This window comes from Pholcus phalangioides, unplaced genomic scaffold, assembly GCF_987345545.1.
Source record: "Pholcus phalangioides strain wild (caught in Gottingen) unplaced genomic scaffold, Ppha-v1.0 ptg000004l_1, whole genome shotgun sequence".
Lineage (NCBI taxonomy): Eukaryota > Metazoa > Arthropoda > Arachnida > Araneae > Pholcidae > Pholcus > Pholcus phalangioides.
In genome coordinates, this window is record NW_028301597.1 from 6,660,241 (window position 1) to 6,679,879 (window position 19,639).

A 19,639-nucleotide genomic window follows, 5' to 3' on the forward strand; every position below is an offset into this window, starting at 1 on the left:
GGCTCCGCGAGTCAAAAAAAGGTTGAGAACCGCTGGTCTACATGAACGTACTCTGATGGAACTTCATCAATAGTCTTGAGGAGGCAAAAGCAGTAAAACTTTTACTGCTTTTGCCTCCTTAATTTCTAGAAGTACCTTTTAAAAAGGTACTTCTAGAACTTCTGACATCAAAAATGGTTTTCCCTCATTAAAAGTGTGTTGATAGAAAAACTGAACATGGGAATGTTATCAGAAAACTTTTCAGTGAAATAGAATTGCAGACTTATAAAAGTGCTTGCTATAAAATATAGTGCTGATAAACTTGGATTTTTCCATTCGATTCAAAATTTGTACGTATCTCTTGCTTATTTTATTTATTTGATATGGATTCAATAACATAAAACTGCAAATCAACTGGATCTTGATCAACTATTTTTGCAAAGTAAACAAAAGTTTCAAAGTGAATCTCTAAGTTCTACGTATCCTATTTAGTTTTTCAAGATTTTATGAATTGGATTTAGCAGATAAATAAACTTGATCACTAAGAAAACTTAACTTTGAAAAATTAAAACCAGATTGTATTACTAAGCTTATTGCTAATTAAGTTAATGAATCAAATGTTATATCTATCAATATAACCTTCCCCCTTAAATTATGGAAAGTATAATGAAAAAAGCAATATAAGTAATGTTGCTTTTCAACATGGCACTCCATTAAATTTAAATAATGAGAAAGCAACACAAAATGGGGAAATGCTTATTTTAGAATGATTTAATGATATTTCCCACATTCATGGGAACCGAATTCTAAGTCTGGGCATACCTAAAAATTCCTTTTTCAAACACTGAAAATAAACAATAAATGAAACGTCATAATCGTCTTCGCCGTCGTTGGGAACGGACGTGCTATTATCGCGCTCCGCTCACCGACACGCCAGTGCGCCATTTTGTGTCTTTCTTTGTGTTTTTCTTCGTTCTCGTGAGTTTTACTTAGCGTGTTGTTTATTGTTGGGTCATATTCTGCGGTGATTTTCTTTTTTTTAGCGCACGTTGGATTGTGAGATAAGTGGTTTTTTTTTTTTTTTTATATTGCTCTCATTTTTTTTTTTTATATTGCTCTTATTTTTTTTTTTTTTTTAAATTTTCGTTGTGTATTTTCGATCGACTTATATTTATTTTTCTCGTTCGCATTTCATTTTCGTTGTTTTTTCGCCAGGTTCGCTCGCTTCTTTGATATAAGTTCGTAGGTTTTTGGACGTTAGTGTTAGCAAACAGTGTATACTTTTTCCCGGGTACTCTCAATAACGTTGTTTTCCTTCCATTTGGGCCTATTGTTGTAGTGTTAGTGTTTTGAGATAGTTAGCTAATTCTAATAAGTATAAATTGTACTTCGTAGCTTAATACTTTTTTTTAGAGGGTGTTGTATTCTTTATATACATATTTATTTTATTCTTCGTGATTTAGTGCTGAGCATTCTACTTTACGTATACTCTACTTACATATTTTTTCGTATAGTCTCTTACGTATATTTTGCATAGTAATGTATTTTACATTATTTTAATTTCCAGTTAACGTTTCTCATTTTCGTATTGTTAAGTATTATTATTATTATCTAGCTTTAGCAATAGTGTTAGTGTGCCTCGACCTCGACTAGTGTTGTGTAGAGCTTGCGACGGGAGGTTTCCCTGGTCTAGGGTTATAGTAGCTGATAGTTTCAATTGTAAAGGGTGCTTGGATAGAAAAAGGCTGGAACTCGAGGTCGAAGCTTTACGGGAAAAAGTTAGGGTGCTAGAGGGCCCGGTTATAACGGACCCTCTGGTCGTCGAGCCACCTGTTGATGAAGAAGCAATCTCCACGAACAACGACATTTTAGAGGGCGAATGGGTGGTCGTGGATGAGGTAGAGGGGGATAGTGATAGGGGTTTAATCATCGGCGATTCTATGGTTAGGGAACTTGGGAACCGAGTGTGTAGGGATTTTCGGGGTTTCGAGCGCTGTTGTCTTCCTGGGGGGAAGATTGGCAACGTTCAAGACGTTTTTCATCGCCGAAAGTTGCCCTTGCGGGTGATTCTGTGGGTGGGAACAAATCAGGTAGGAGCGAATATTAGTGAGTCTCTGTCAGAATACCGGGATTTACTATTATCCGCTAGGGAGGGGGGTTCAGATGTGGCAGTGATTCCAGTGCTGCCAAGGGGTAGTAGGGGATATAGGAGTAGGATCCACCAATTCAATATAGGCCTGAAGGACATTTGCTCCTCACTTGGGGTCACGTTCTTGGAGCTTCCCGCATTTACCGATAGGTGGCTTCGTTCGGATGGGATCCATCTAAATAAGAGAGGGGTCTGGGAGGTTTACGATAGTCTTAGGTCAGGTTTTTTACTCCCAGACCACGTAGTCGGGAATGCGGGTTAGTTAATGATAATCACAACAGTACTGACGGGGAATTACCCACGTCTGACTTGGATGGCTTCTCGATTGACAACAAACCACCGGGCAAATTAAAATGTGTGTTAATAAATGCCAGGAGCTTGGGTAACAAGAAAGATTTTTTAGAAACTATGATAGTTGTGGAGGACTTGGATCTTATAGCCATTACAGAATCTTGGGCAAACGATGGGGATGAATCTTTCTTACACATCTCCGGATACGATACTTTTTTGAGAAATAGATCTGATAGGAAAGGGGGTGGAGTGTTGATATACGTGAAATCATGTTTGAAGGCTAGAGAGTGTAACGTGCAGAGAAGTGATATTGAAACCATATGGGTTGAACTTGAGAACAAAAGACGTCATAAGCTTATTGTTGGGGTTTGTTACAATCCACCGAGTAGGGATCAAAACTATATCGCCAAAATGCATGATGAAATTTCCTACATGTGTAAGCGAAAGAGGGTTCTCATACTAGAGGATTTCAATTACCCGGGTATTGATTGGGAGAACCTTTCATCTGGAAATCAGTATGAAAGAGACTTTCTTAAGTTGGTGCTCGAAAATTTTTTGTATCAGCATGTATCAGAAGCCACTAGGGGTACTGCTATTTTGGATTTAGTTCTTACTAGTTCTGAGGATCTAGTTGAACATGTTTCGGTGGGGGAAGAGTTTTCTTCCAGTGATCATCGTATCGTCAGATTTCACTGTAACTTTTCCTCGGGTAAGGTTGATAACAAAAGACTGGTTCCTTGTTTTCGGAGAACTAACTTTGATGTTTTGCGAAGAAGGTTAGCGGAAGTTTTCAAAGACCGGTTGGAATCAGTAGGGGTGGTAAGTCAATGGGAAGAATTTAGTACGAAGCTGTCCTCTGTTTTGCACGACGTCATACCCTTTGTTCGAAAAAAGCGTGTTTGTACATCACACCCTCTATGGTTCACGGATAGCGTGTGGAACCTTTATCTTGAAAAGAAAAGAGCATTCAGAGAGTATAAAAGTGGACGAGGTGACCTATCATTGTTTACTGATAAAAGAAGACTGTTGAAGAAAGCGATAAGGGATAGTAAAAAGCAAGTTGAATCTAGGTTGGCAGATAACATTGGCTCTGACCCAAAATCATTTTTTCGATACGTCAATAATGGATGTAAGGGGACAGTTGGTCCCCTCTCGATAGGAGGCTCAAAAGTAGAGAGCAATGTAGGCATGTGTAATGCTTTCAATGACTTTTTCGCGTCGGTTTTTAATGGAGATAATGATATTCGATATACGGGTGTTGCATGGGGTAATAAAACGCTCAACGATATTCAAGTGGAAGACGTGGAGGTCCTAAATCTTCTAAGAAATGTATGTGCAAGCAAAGCACCAGGACCAGATGATATCTATCCCAGGGTTCTCAGGGAAGGTGCTAATGAATTGTTGGGGCCAGTCGCACAGATATACAGGAGTAGTGTTGCTGAGGGTATCGTCCCGAGAGATTGGAAACTGGCTAACGTTGTTCCGATATTTAAGAAGGGTAGTAGAGAAGTGGTGTCTAATTATCGTCCAGTGAGTTTGACGAGCTCCCTCTCGAAAATTTTGGAAATTATCATCAAAAGGCTGTTTGTGAAGTGGATAGACGAGAATAATGTATTGTCGGATAATCAGCATGGGTTCAGGAAGGGGAAGTCATGTGTAACTAACCTCCTTTGCTTCTATGATTACGTGACTAAGGCTTTGGGTAAGAGCAAAAATGTCGACGTTGTTTACCTTGATTTCCAGAAGGCATTCGATCGGGTCCAACATGGCAAACTCTTGAAGCGTTTACACGAGATTGGAATAGGGGGCAACTTGCTGAATTGGATAGAATCGTGGTTAAGAGATAGGTCGCAACGAGTTATGGTGAACGGGGAATTCTCTGGTTGGACAGACGTCACAAGTGGAGTTCCTCAGGGAAGTGTCCTTGGCCCCATACTTTTTTCACTTTTTATCGACAAACTCGATCAGGGTATCGATGGAATTACTAGCAAATTCGCAGATGATGTGAAGCTAATGTGGGTAATCGGAAATGAAAGCGATAGGGAGTTGCTCCAGACCAACTTAAACAAGATTGCAGCATGGGCAAATGAATGGAGCATGACGTTTAGCGTAGATAAGTACATGGTCGCTCATTTTGGTTCGAACAACCCACGGTTCTCTTACGAGTTGAATGGTGTCACTATCCCGGATGCAACTAGAGTCACCGATTTGGGAATTCTCATTGACGAGCGACTTAAGTTTTCTGAACATTGTTCAGCGGTTGTCAAAAAATCGAATAGAATGCTTGGTCTCATTTTCAAAAAGGTCTCTTCGCGTTCTCCTAAAGTCATTCTTCCGCTTTTTCGAGGCTTAGTTCGTCCTGGACTGGAGTATGCTGTAAGGTTTTGGAGACCATACCTACAGAGGGACATAGACTTGGTTGAAGGGGTGCAGAGAAGAGCTACGCGTGTCCTTATTGACACACAGGGCTTGAGTTATGAAGAAAGACTTCATTTTTTGAATATGTTTACATTGGATGAACGCAGGTGTCGAGGAGATATGATCGAAGTGTTCAAAATTTTCAATGGGATGGATAGGATGGACCATGAACTTTTAGTACACCGCCAATCGACTGCTTTTACAAGGGGACACCAGTATCGATTGGTGAGGGACAATGCAAGGTTATGGTGTCGCAGGGAATTTTTCTCCAATAGGGTTGTTAATAAATGGAATAGCTTACCCCCGGAGGTAGTAAATTGTAACACAATTGACACGTTTAAAAAGAAATACGATAAACATGTTGGGGTAAATCGAGAAGCTATCCATTCTTAGAATAAGACAACCATAAGTATTCTTTATGGGCATTGTATAATATTTTATCATGTGTATATATTGTTTGTAATTTGTGTTAATTGCATTTTTAATTGGGTTGCTGTATTTTTGAAACATATGACAACCATATTTTTATGGGCAACTTTTTATCAGCCACCTCGTTGGGCATTTTGCCTGTTGTGGCGTTGTATTTGTATTTGAAATGAAAATTAGTTTAAGGGTTACTTTGAACCATCTTTATCAACACTAGATACACAGGCAGATTTAACGATACGCCACGGCCCCGACTTCTAAAGGGCCTCAAAAAACCAAAACTCCACACGTTTTTCTAATTTATAAGGCGCCCGTATTTTCTTTTGCACCCAGGACTCCGACCGACTTTAATGCGCCACTGACTAGATAACAGCACCACTTGAGCCGATCCATACTTTTGGCTTGTGTTCATTTTTTGAAAACCCTTGTTTTTCAAAGAAATGAATTCAAATTTCAAAGAATTTTCTTTTCTTTGGGAATAAAAAGGATTTTCAAAAAAAATATTTCTATGTTATTTTGTGTTGGCTGTATAGAAATCACTTTATTCTGTATAAGTTTTAACTTTTTACATTCAAAGTTTGCCTAAAATCGAGTCCCGAATTCAAGGTTGGGCACACCCACAAAATTAAAACAGTAAGTACAATCTTCACAAAATTATACCTGCATACTCCTCTGTGCCTGAATAGACTGCCTACAAATTTTCTTTGTGAAATTCCAACTTTAAAGGGTAGCATACCGGTAAGGGTTAAGTGAGACTCATCTAAAGCTTGGTTGGCAGGCAAAAATAGCTAATTACAACTTATAAGGATAGAAAAGGGCAGAACTAGTGGTAGATAAACAAATGTAAAATTGTACATAAAAAACTAATTTAAATTATAGAATAATGGATTATCCGACATGTCTGAAAAATTGTAATAGCAGCAGATGTTGAATAAAATACGAGAAAACTTATAAAAATTGCATCTGTTTATCTCTATTTACTAAAAACAATAATTTATTAAGCTATAATACCCGGCGCTGCCTGGGTTTTCTTCAATGAGGCATTTTGGATCATGTGATATCTCCCTCTTTCTTTGAGGGACATACAAACCTTGTCTAAGTTAACCAATATGGAGACTTCCTGCGCGACTCACGAGATGAACAAATCCAAGAAATGATTTTTCCCTTTTTTTAAGGGTCACTATGTATTTCGATTCTTCCCCCCCCCCAAACTTCAAGTTATCCATCTACCTGTTTCTGCTTCAAAAAATGCTTAATTAAAGCTGTGGAATTTCTTCGATGTATTTTATGGGCCCATAATTAATTTTAAAGCAACCAAAACCATGTGAATTTATGCAGTTGAATACTAAAAGACAATACGAAGACATTAATTTTCATGCTTGAGAGGATATAAATAAAAAGTTGAAATCAATGTTATTGCATGAATATCCAACTCAAAAGTAGGTCCGGCTAATTACTTCATATTTAATTTTCTGGGCTTCGTATCTATAAGCAAACTCAATATTTCAAAAATCGAGAATTCTATGCAATTTTTAAAATTATTGATGTGGTGGGAAACCCCACTAAATTTCCGCATTTCTACAGTAAAATTGGCAATTTTAACACTGATTTCTACGGCGGATCATCCTTTGCCTGACCCTTAAAGTGATGCTGATGATTATTCTGACATCTATTCAAAAGCCTCATTACTGGGAGGATTGAAAAATTGGCAAACCATTATAAAGGCATTAACTATTATAAATATACTGGCAGCGTCAAAGGAGTGACAAACCATTGTAAAGGCATATACACGTCTTAAACGCATTGCTAGGGAACCATGGTAAACAATGTAAACGTTTGGAAAGTGATTGTTGAGGCCCAAAAAACATTGTTGTCCAACAGTTTTTTGCCCTGCTCTGTCTAATTTTTAAAGTAGCCTATTGTTCAAGTCCGGTCCCTTTGGTATATATGCAAAATTTAACGACGATCACTCTAAAATTGTAGATTTGTATAAAGAAAAGAGACACACACACAGAAAATCAATTTTATATATAAAGATTTGCCGGATAAGCCAATTAACATACACAAGTTTGTAAGAAAATATTTGATTGTTAAAAAAATTTCAAGAGACAATGATTAGTGGTCGCCAACCAGATGCTTCTAGTGCCACGGCACTAAGGAATGACACAAGTTGCTAGGCCTATATAACAATGGAAATAACTATATTACAGGTAATGAAGTAGTCATTTCACTCCATCTCCAGTGGTGCCTCAACAATTAATTTTCTAGTGAAGAAAGGTGATCTACATCAGGTGCGAGAGCCATCAGGTTCTTACCAGTGAGGTGAATTTTCAATGAGAAAATTTCCCTCTCTTCACTTAAAGAATTTCAACTTTCCCCCACTGTGATAAAAATTTGGTCAATTGAAGCATGATTGTACTAAATTACCAATTGCACTAGATTTTAATAACTATAATCCTAGAAAACACAACTTTTAAAGTAAAATGATATAAATATCTGAAGCTAATTAAATTTGTCGTTACAGTAGAAATTTTATGTTTGTCTCTTCATTGTTGCTTGCAATTACATGCAATGGATTATTAAAAGTTACTCTGAAAGAGCTTTGATTCATCACAAACAAACTGTCTGTTACGTGAAATTGAGCTGTATAGAAATTATGCAAATTGACATTTATTGCATAATAAAATTGTTCTTCCTAGTACTTGTCATGAGTTGCTTCTTTTAAATATGACAGCATAAGTTAAAAAATATTGAAAGCTAGATCTTGTAACCATAGCAAAAGAGTAAGGGTAACAATAATGCAGAGCTTGACAAATAAAAAAAATTAGACTTAAGCAAGACCAAGCATATAGTTAACTGGAAAAACAGTTCCAAATAATGTGGTTTTTCTACTTTTCAGAGACTTTATGACCCCCCCCCCCTTCCTTTAATGGTGGAAGACTCTGATTTACCCATTATATAGAAAATTTTAGGTGCTAATACCCATTTCATAGTCGTCATGGCAGCCTGGCACTTTTGATTTGTTGAGCTCTGCAATAATAAATTAATTGCAATGATAAAAAGTGATAATGAAACTCTTTCACACATCACTTACCCATGTTTCTTAGAAAAATTGATGGCTTTTTCATATGCAACAGGGTCTCGATCCAAACAATACAAGCTTTTTGGGGATACGGTTTCTAGCAAATGCTGACTGTGACCTCCCCCACCAAACGTCATATCTAAGTAAGACTACAAAAAGACTAATGAAATTCTAAAATTCTCAAAAAATTAATATATACAGTAGAATATACAGCAAACCTGGAAAAAAATATAGCTATGCAGGGTGATTAAGAAAGTGTGGGGGTTCAAAGTTTTTTATTACTAACGTCGCATCTCTATATTACGATCATAATATATCGTGACACTCCACATGAAACAAATAATTTAGCAGTACGAAAAAAACATATTCAAATAATTTAAGTTTTTTTTAAATCAAGAACGTATTTAAATATTTTGGCCGGTGATCTGTTTAGTGTGTACACTGCACGGTTAACTTCTCTACAAAAATCCTTTTCTACAGGGAGTGCTTTTGTTTACCACCTTTATCAAAACTTTACCCCACATGAACAATAACCACAAAAAAAAGAACAATTCACCAGAACAAAATTAATACATGTCACACAGTTATTTTAAGTAAAGAATATTCAAATTCAATTACTTTTGTTTTAGAGATACCTTATCATTTAAAAAACACCATTTAGAGACACTTAACTATTTCCCAAGCCTGACATTGTTTTTGTGTTTCTTGAACGAATTTGTTCAGTCTCTTCGTGTAGGAAGTTGCTTTTTCAACTTAATTATCAAACAATTTTTACTTTAAACCAGGGTTGGTAAAAAAACCGGGTTTTTTTGGTTTAAACCGGTTTTTTTGTTTTAAATAGTATTAACATTAAAAACAGTGAAATTTCTGAAAAATCATTCAAACTTCCAATAATTAACAAAAATAAAATGTTTATTAATGTAATTAACACAATTCCCATGCTAATTAATCAATAAATACTTATTAAATTTTAACAAAAACCAACTTTTGCCATTTAATTATTTTTTGCTTAACTCAATGGATTACTATGTGTTTGAAAATTCTTTTAATGTTATTATTAATCATATAATATATAAAGGTTTTTCTCCAGTTACTTTCAGTATACTTAATTACGAAGCTATTTTGCAAAAAGTGGGAAATTTGCTCGCAGAATGGAAATGATAGCCAGTCAAGGCAAAATTATAACTTAATTATAGCATTGCACGAGTCCATAATTCACGGAAACATCACAAAAAAAAATGAAGTAATTGGTTAAGGTGCATCCTGTCAAAATGGGTCTTCAGCAGCTGCTTTGCTGGTATTGCAGTGTGCATCTTGATAGAAGTTCTATCCACACACTGATGCTGTGGAAGTGCCGAAATGATGTGGTTGCACAAAATAGATTATACTGCTGGCCAAGTACAGCATCATCTACTTGCACATTTTGCACTTTTTTCTTTTTCGAAAGAAACGTCCATTGCTTCAGGAGTATCCATGCAAATTTTCAGGTCATTTCGATCAGTACTTATTGTATAGTTTTGGAATCAAAACTTAAATTATAATCACCCTGTATATAGCTGATTATTTTTTATAAATCTGTTACTACTATACAGTAGAACCTTGATTAACTGGGCTTAACAGTGTGTGTGTGAAAGTATAAAAAAACAACTATTGAATATTAAGACTGGGAGATATACAGTAGATGTGCTACTTCTTATGGGAATGAAAATGTATGTGAGGTAATGTGACAACTAGTACACTAGTCTTTGTCCTTTAAGGACAGCTGGTGTCTTTATTGGATTATAGGACCACCTACCACTAAAATGATGGTGTCACTACTGTAGCTGCTTCTTTGTGAAGGGAAAAAGAAACCCCGTGAGATATGTAATACACCACTACATTTAGATGTGTGATGCAATCCTTATTCATGAATTTGCTAAAGATAGAGCATCAGAATGTAGCCAAAGGTTAGAAAATGTTGTAAGAATGAGAAGTTTTGGCTTTTATATATAACTTTAAATGACTAAGATACTTCATATGAAAAATATATATATATTCTGGCCACTTTTATGAGACTTTTTGAAAAAAACCACTTATAAAATCTTATGTCATTTAAAGATATACCGTCAGAATGTACCCCAAGGATATAAAAGGAGGTAAATATGAAACATTTTGGCTAATAATGAACAAATATGATATTTTTCATGGAAAAAAATAATATTTAGGCCACTTTTATCTGATTTTTTGAAAAAAACCAAAGTGGTTTCTTTAAAAAAACCAGTTGGTTAAAACCAAGGTTTAAACCATGGTTTAAACCAAACAACCCTGCCAGGGTTGGTAAAAAAACCGGTTTTTTTGAAAAAAACCAAAAAACCGGGTTTTTTTGGTTTAAACCAGGTTTTTTTGGTTTAAACCGGTTTTTTTGTTTTAAATAGTATTGACATTAAAAACAATGAAATTTCTGAAAAATCATTCAAACTTGTAATAATTAACTAAAATAAAATGTTTATTAATGCAATTAACACTATTCCCATGCTAATTAATCAATAAATATTTATTACATTTTAACAAAAACCATTTTGCCATTTAATTATTTTTTGCTTAACTCAATGGATTACTGTGTGTTTGAAAATTCTTTTAATGTTATTATTAATCATATAATATATAAAGGTTTTTCTCCAGTTACTTTCAGTATACTTAATTACGAAGCTATTTTGCAAAAAGTAATATAAATTAGGTGAATATAATGCATTTAATGAAGCATAAATAATGCAGATTAATTAACGATGATTTACGATATACAGGGGGATTATAACTAAGGTTCTGATTTCAAAATACTGTAAAAAAAGAGCGATTGTCAGAATGACTTGAAAATTGACATGAATATTCCTGAAAAAATTCAATTTTATTTGATAAAGGGGAAAAAATACTTAAAAATGTAAAATTAATGACATCATCCAACACGTGGGAAATGTGCTTGCAGAATGGAAACGATAGCCAGTCATGGGAAAATTATAACTTAATTATAGCATTGCACGAGTCCATAATTCACGGAAACATCACAAAAAAAAAGAAGTAATTGAACAAATAACTACAACTTACTCAAAAAATGTTAAATATGTTGTCCACCGCGTGTTCTGGCTATGAGGCTGAAAGCACAAATATTCTTGTTCAACAGCAGAATCAGAATGCCATGGTCATAATGTGGATGTGCTTGCAATTCAGCTTTATTAAACCAAACGCGTCCCCTTTCCCCCGTTCATATTCCTGAGGAATGAGGAACTTCTAACATATAGGGAATGTGCTGGAGATTACAATTCACCAAAGTTTGCAATCTGACTACTGTTTATAACATTTTGAGGTACCCCCACAGCCAGAAGTTGCAAGGGTTAAGGTGCATCAAAATGGGTCTTCAGCAGCTGCTTTGCTGGTATTGCAATGTGGATCTTGATAGAAGTTCTATCCACACACTGATGCTGTGGAACTACCGAAATGATGTGGTTGCACAAAATAGATTATACTGCTGGCCAAGTACAGCATCGTCTACTTGCACATTTTGCACTTTTTTCTTTTGCGAAAGAAACGTCCATTGCTTCAGGAGTATCCATGCAAATTTTCAGGTAATTCCGATCAGTACTTATTGTATAGTTTTGGAATCAAAACTTAAATTATAATCACCCTGTATATAGCTGATTATTTTTTATAAATCTGTTACTACTATACAGTAGAACCTTGATTAACTGGGCTTAACAGTGTGTGTGTGAAATTATAAAAAAAACAACTATTGAATATATTAAGACTGGGAGATATAAAATAGGAGATGTGCTACTTCTTATGGGAATGAAAATGTATGTGAGGTAATGTAACAACTAGTACACTAGTCTTTGTCCTTTAAGGACAGCTGGTGTCTTTATTGGATTATAGGACCACTTGCCCCTAGCATGATGGTATCACTACTGTAGCTGCTTCTTTGTGAAGGGAAAAAGAAACCCCGTGAGATATGTAATACACCACTACATTTAGATGTGTGATGCAATCCTTATTCATGAATTTGCTAAAGATAGAGCATCAGAATGTAGCCAAAGGTTAGAAAATGTTGTAAGAATGAGAAGTTTTGGCTTTTATATATAACTTTAAATGACTAAGATACTTCATATGAAAAATGTATATATATTCTGGCCACTTTTATGAGACTTTTTAAAAAAAAACCACTTATAAAATCTTATGTCCTTTAAAGATATACCATGACAATGTATCCCAAGGATATAAAATGTGGTAAAAATGAAACATTTTGGCTAATAATGAACCAATATGATATTTTCAACGAAAAAAATGATATTTAGGCAACTTTTATTTGATTTTTTGAAAAAAACCAAAAACCACTTGGTTAAAACCAAGGTTTAAACCATGGTTTAAACCAAACAACCCTGCTTTATTATAATTTTAAAAGTTTCAAAGAATAGATTCACCTTTCTTTTCACAATTCTATAATATATGCAGATCATGTATTGACATTGGCGTACACAAAGAGGTGGTTTTGGGGTTCTAACCCCCTTAACTCTATAATGCCCAGATCGCCCGAAGTCGGCCGAGTAGGTTAATGCCCATAACCGCCTCAAGTCGGCCCAGCTAGGGGGTATGGGTATGTTTTGGTGGGCTTTTGTCACCAACGGGGAAGAAGATGAAAGCTCTTGTCAGAGGCGGGAACGGGAAAGACAACTGCAACGCCCTATCAATGAGATTTTAAAAGCTGATGTACTAGAATGTTCCTTGAGGATGAACTAAGGGTACTCAATGCATTTTACAAAGAGATAATACTGTGAGGAAAGGGGTGTTTTCAGTATATATAGATAAATTATCTCCCGAAAATCCATTGAAATGAAAGGGTGAACGTCAATGCAAAGGGTGGCATGAATAGAAACTCATGGAGAAAGGGTGGGGAGAGGGAAAGTGGCCGAAATTTGGACGAGTCCACTTCGAACACAAAAAACTTATTTTCACGACCCTCCCAGGTTTTCTATCTGGGCATTAAAGAGTTAAACAAGCCGAGATTATAGTGTTATTTTGCAGGAAAACGTAAACCCCCCCTTAAGAAAATTCTATGTACGCCTATGTCTATCGATGCTCATTTTATTTAATTTCATTTGATAAACTACTTTATTTTTTAAAAAGTATATTTAAATAATCGAATTAGCATCATTTCAACTTATAATTTATGCCATTTACACCCTGTGTCAAAAAGACACCAGCAGCTGTTCTAGGTTAAATTAATGACTTGAAGTTTTCAAGGAGGGCACGTGCCTCCTTCACGAGCCACCCCTGTGAGGCAAACTAACATGGTCCTTAAGGCAGGGTCATAAATACAAATTAACTAAAAAAAATGTAGATCTTTGATTGGTCAGCAAGATATTTCAAGGGGTGCGGTAGGGTGATAAGATACTCGCCTTAAGTACCAAAGGATGTTTAGAGGTGTCGCGAGTTTGATATCCGGTTCTTCCTCAGAAAACTTTCCTGACACGGGTACAACAGAAACGGCGACATGACCGCAGAAAAAATTGCTACCACAGGGAGTCCTTATCGAGGGATTAGTGCACCAACCTCTTGATGAGTATAAAAAGCCTGCCGTTTGGAATTGGCAATAAATTGTAGGCCCCGGTCTAATTAGCCCTTGTGTGCTGAAAATGACTGTGGTGTGACAAAAATGATCAAATGATGATCAAAATATTTCAATGCCTGCTGTACAATATGAGCTAAAAGATAAAATTTAGCACTTGAAGAATCAATTTCATGAAGCCAGTGTATAATGATTTTTTTTGTGAGTGCATGAAGAAAACTCCGGACAAGCTGAGAGATGAGGGACAGGCTGGACGACTAGAACGGTGCTGAAGCAAGTCACTGGAATCAGCGGTGATGGCGGTGATGGCTATTTTGCAAAAAGTAATATAAATTAGGTGAATATAATGCATTTAATGAAGCATAAATAATGCAGATTAATTAACGATGATTTACGATATACAGGGGGATTATAACTAAGGTTCTGATTTCAAAATACTGTAAAAAAAGAGCGATTGTCAGAATGACTTGAAAATTGACATGAATATTCCTGAAAAAATTCAATTTTATTTGATAAAGGGGAAAAAATACTTAAAAATGTAAAATTAATGACATCATCCAACACGTGGGAAATGTGCTTGCAGAATGGAAACGATAGCCAGTCATGGGAAAATTATAACTTAATTATAGCATTGCACGAGTCCATAATTCACGGAAACATCACAAAAAAAAAGAAGTAATTGAACAAATAACTACAACTTACTCAAAAAATGTTAAATATGTTGTCCACCGCGTGTTCTGGCTATGAGGCTGAAAGCACAAATATTCTTGTTCAACAGCAGAATCAGAATGCCATGGTCATAATGTGGATGTGCTTGCAATTCAGCTTTATTAAACCAAACGCGTCCCCTTTCCCCCGTTCATATTCCTGAGGAATGAGGAACTTCTAACATATAGGGAATGTGCTGGAGATTACAATTCACCAAAGTTTGCAATCTGACTACTGTTTATAACATTTTGAGGTACCCCCACAGCCAGAAGTTGCAAGGGTTAAGGTGCATCAAAATGGGTCTTCAGCAGCTGCTTTGCTGGTATTGCAATGTGGATCTTGATAGAAGTTCTATCCACACACTGATGCTGTGGAACTACCGAAATGATGTGGTTGCACAAAATAGATTATACTGCTGGCCAAGTACAGCATCGTCTACTTGCACATTTTGCACTTTTTTCTTTTGCGAAAGAAACGTCCATTGCTTCAGGAGTATCCATGCAAATTTTCAGGTAATTCCGATCAGTACTTATTGTATAGTTTTGGAATCAAAACTTAAATTATAATCACCCTGTATATAGCTGATTATTTTTTATAAATCTGTTACTACTATACAGTAGAACCTTGATTAACTGGGCTTAACAGTGTGTGTGTGAAATTATAAAAAAAACAACTATTGAATATATTAAGACTGGGAGATATAAAATAGGAGATGTGCTACTTCTTATGGGAATGAAAATGTATGTGAGGTAATGTAACAACTAGTACACTAGTCTTTGTCCTTTAAGGACAGCTGGTGTCTTTATTGGATTATAGGACCACTTGCCCCTAGCATGATGGTATCACTACTGTAGCTGCTTCTTTGTGAAGGGAAAAAGAAACCCCGTGAGATATGTAATACACCACTACATTTAGATGTGTGATGCAATCCTTATTCATGAATTTGCTAAAGATAGAGCATCAGAATGTAGCCAAAGGTTAGAAAATGTTGTAAGAATGAGAAATTTTGGCTTTTATATATAACTTTAAATGACTAAGATACTTCATATGAAAAAAATATATATATTCTGGCCACTTTTATGAGACTTTTTGAAAAAAACCACTTATAACATCTTATGTCATTTAAAGATATACCGTCAGAATGTACCCCAAGGATATAAAATGAGGTAAAAATGAAACATTTTGGCTAATAATGAACAAATATGATATTTTTCAGGGAAAAAAATGATATTTAGGCCACTTTTATCTGATTTTTTGAAAAAAACCAAAGTGGTTTTTTTAAAAAAACCAGTTGGTTAAAACCAAGGTTTAAACCATGGTTTAAACCAACGTGGTTTAAACCAAACAACCCTGAATTGTAAATACAAATCAATGTGAAGTACACAATAGAGTAAATAAATTGTTTGCAATATGTACACAAATAATTCCAACTGGTCACTGTCTAACAATTTTTCCTTGTTGACAATGGTCAGTGTAGTGCCCGTAATCAGTTCTAGTTCTTTCAAGTACGAAGGATCTGTAACACTGTCTTTGCAATCATGGAGAGCAACATTAATGTGTTTCATCAAAAATTCAGGTCCATTCCACCACAGCGAATTGTCAAGCAATTCTTTTGGGCTTGTGCCTCGAGATACAAGATCTGCAGGATTCTGGGACGAAGAGACATGACCCCAATGATATTCCTTGGTCAGCTCCTGTATGCTTGATACTCGATTCGCAACGAAGGTCTTCAACTGGTGTGCTGAAGTGCAGATCCAGGCCAAAGCAATAGTGGAATCTGACCACAACATAACTCTTCCGAAGGACGTTCGTAATGCTACTGTTGATTTACGAATCAATTTGGACAATAGCAGTGCTGGGGGTGCAACCCTAGACTTACTACACAACAGCCTGACAGTTATGTCACCTGAAACAGAAATGCATCTGATGTAGAAAGCTGCGCTATAAGCGTTTTGAGATGCATCTGCGAACCAATGCAACTCAACCGTATTTTCAGGATTTATGCCAACGAATCTGGAAATTCGAAAGGTCTCTATTTCATGCAACTCCGAAATGAATTTATGCCACTCCCTAGCATGGGTTGAGGCAAATGCTCATTCCAATCAAGTTTATGTAGCCATAGTTTTTACATGAATATTTTTCCCTTAGCAACGACCGGGCCGATGGCCAAGAGGGTAAATTATAGTAGCTATTCCTGATAATACAGCTCGCTTTGAGTAACTGAGAAGATTTAGAGGTTACCTTGAATGAGAAGTAGTCCTTGGTGGTGTTCCAACAGAGTCCCAAGGTCTTCACAGTAGACGCGGCTCCATCTGGCACTGGATAAACCTGGGCAGTGGGTTTTGACACCTGGACTTTAACAGTGGGCGTGGCTTCGAAATGCGCACTTTGATTCGTGGCACAAAATTTTATGACACCACTTTTGACCAATTAAGGTGAAAAGGCATGTCTTAACCTGGACGAGAGAAAGCTCTGAACAAAAAAAAAACAACTTCCTACGGAGACTCATCTGTGACATCAGGGACAATGAAACATGTTGACAAAAAACGAAATTTTAATTACGCTCACACAACATAACAAAATAAAAATCAAATTTTACCATTAAATGAGAAATTAATTCTGCTTTCCAACGATAGGTCACACGACATACTTTGATACATAAATTAAGGTACAGGAAAATATTTTGCCACATGACAAAGAAAATTTAAAAACTAATTAACACATGATCTTAAATTCATGATGGCACATAGAGAATAGCCTACACTTTCTTAAAATACCTGTATATTTTCCGATCAAAAATATTAATCAATATTCAACGTTAACATTTATCAAAGGCACCTGTATAACTTTCCTTTTCGAAAAATTAGAAATTATTAACGAATTACTTGATTACTGTGTCCAAAATTTAACTCAGTATGAATATCTCATACTCTAGAAAAATTCTGATGACGTAACAAAAAATTTCAGACACGAAATGCTGTAATCATGTGTGTTTCAAACAACAAAAATAAACAAAATAAAAAAATTCTCTCACTGCGTCACTCTCGAAAGCTTTGGAAAATGGCTCTCTCACCTTCCTGTAGTGGGTCGAATTTTAAATTTTTTACAAAAACTATCAATTGCTCCAACGAAGACGCCTCAAATCAGCTCAAAACTTGACACCAAGGGGGCAAAATTTTTAGAGGATTAATTTAGAAAAATTTGCAAAACTGTCCAATATCGAGATCGCATCCAAAACCCAAAATTTTTGAAAACACATACAGTGTGTACCAAAAATAGATGTGCAACCTACTCATTTTCCCAAATGAACAAGAACAACAAACCAATTTTCTTGAAACAAAATACACATATCTACACTTTGACCCAAAACATTACATAAACAAGACATGAACAACTCTCAATTATAAATTCTCTATATCATATGTCAAAAGAGGGGGAAAGTATCCACTTTTCCACCTTGACAAAAGAAAGAATCACTCATTCTCAAAATTGTGTACTTTTTTTAATTAAAGTCACAGAATGATATATAAATATAAAGGGAAAATGTCTATATCCTGTTTGCAATTAACTTTGCAGTGAAGATTGTTGAAATTATGTGAGTTAACAAGTCGAAAAAAACCTTAATAACTTTAAAAAATTATATTTCACTTCATGAAGCAATATTTAAAAACGTGTACTGCCCAAAAAGAAAACTGCAATAATAAAATCACCAACGAAATAAAAAACAATTTGTTATTAAAATAAGAAATTCATGTGACTGTAATCCATGACTTGCAAATTAGTCAAATTAGTCTAAATAAATTAATGCAAATTAGATTACAACAATCTTGATTTCACAATAGCAAAAAAAAATGTTACTGTGACCCATCTTATAACTACACAATTTATGTGGTCATAGTGATCCTCCTTGGTTTAGAAACTTGAGTAATCAGGTAAAATGAATTCAGTTTCTATCTTGAAAATAGTAAGCTTGTCATTTTTAACAGAATCTCTACAGACAGGGTAGAATACAAATATACAATGGCTTGCACAATCGCCATCAAAATATCCAAGAAATTCCCAATTACCTTCATGAATATAATTCAGTAATATGACCTATGCCGACCTCAATTCGACCAAAATTCTGTTTTGGCTTTTCATTACTAGGGCTGGGATTTCTATGGCTGGCTATTTCTATTGCATCATTTTTTTTGTTTGCATATTTCACTATTTTTACATGATAGAGCATATTTGCAAAATTTTAAGGCATATTTTGCATATTTCATAATTTTTGGTAAAATGAAAATTTTTTTCCTCACTATTCCAATCCCACTCCAGACTGTTTTATTTGTTTCCCACTTTTGATGAGAATGCTCAGGGATAGGATTTTTATGCATTGAAAATGGAACGTTGTAGCTGATTGGTAAAGAATTCTAAAATTAGGTTTTTCAACCAATCAGAAATGATACTGAATTTTTAGAGCATAAAATACTATCCCTTCAACGACATTGGTGTGTGGCTGTTAATAGTTTATCATCTGAATCAATGTCTGATGGTAGTTTGTGGGGGAAATTGACTGAAATTGGTAAATGTGGGAAATTTTGAGTTTTTATCAAATAAAAATAATTTACTTGGCTAGGTATTTCAACCTATAAATGGCAGCACATTAATTCTGAATTAGTGGGAAAAGAACTTACTCAAAAGGGAAATTTTGGCTCAATGAGATTGGTTAGTGAAACAAAGAATTTTTGTTCATACAATAAGTAATGGCTCAAAATAGTTTAAACTGCATCATCACTTCTCATCATATTATTTTACTAAAACTAATGTTATTTGAGATAAAAATTAAAAATTTACAAGACATATTTTTCACTTTATCGAGCATATTTACAGTAGAAATGAATTACTTTTTGGGTGAGACAATACTAGGGAAAGACCAACGTGTGTAGACCCAAAGTTGCAATAAGGAACGAATGGCCAAACACGTTTCGGAACTATATTAAGTTCCTTCTCA

The 19,639-nt window shown here is 35.3% G+C and overlaps 1 protein-coding gene across 2 annotated transcripts in view; it reads right to left on the reverse strand.

Annotated features, from left to right (window-relative positions):
* LOC149086502 (putative methyltransferase-like protein 15 homolog) overlaps positions 1-19,639 on the reverse strand; it is a 100,194-nt gene that overhangs the window by 77,293 nt on the left and 3,262 nt on the right. For both annotated transcript variants that reach the window (XM_089255953.1, XM_089255952.1), the window contains exon 3: positions 8,358-8,494. In XM_089255953.1, the coding sequence (XP_089112079.1) occupies positions 8,358-8,494 (137 nt within the window). The remainder of the gene's footprint in view (positions 1-8,357; positions 8,495-19,639) is intronic.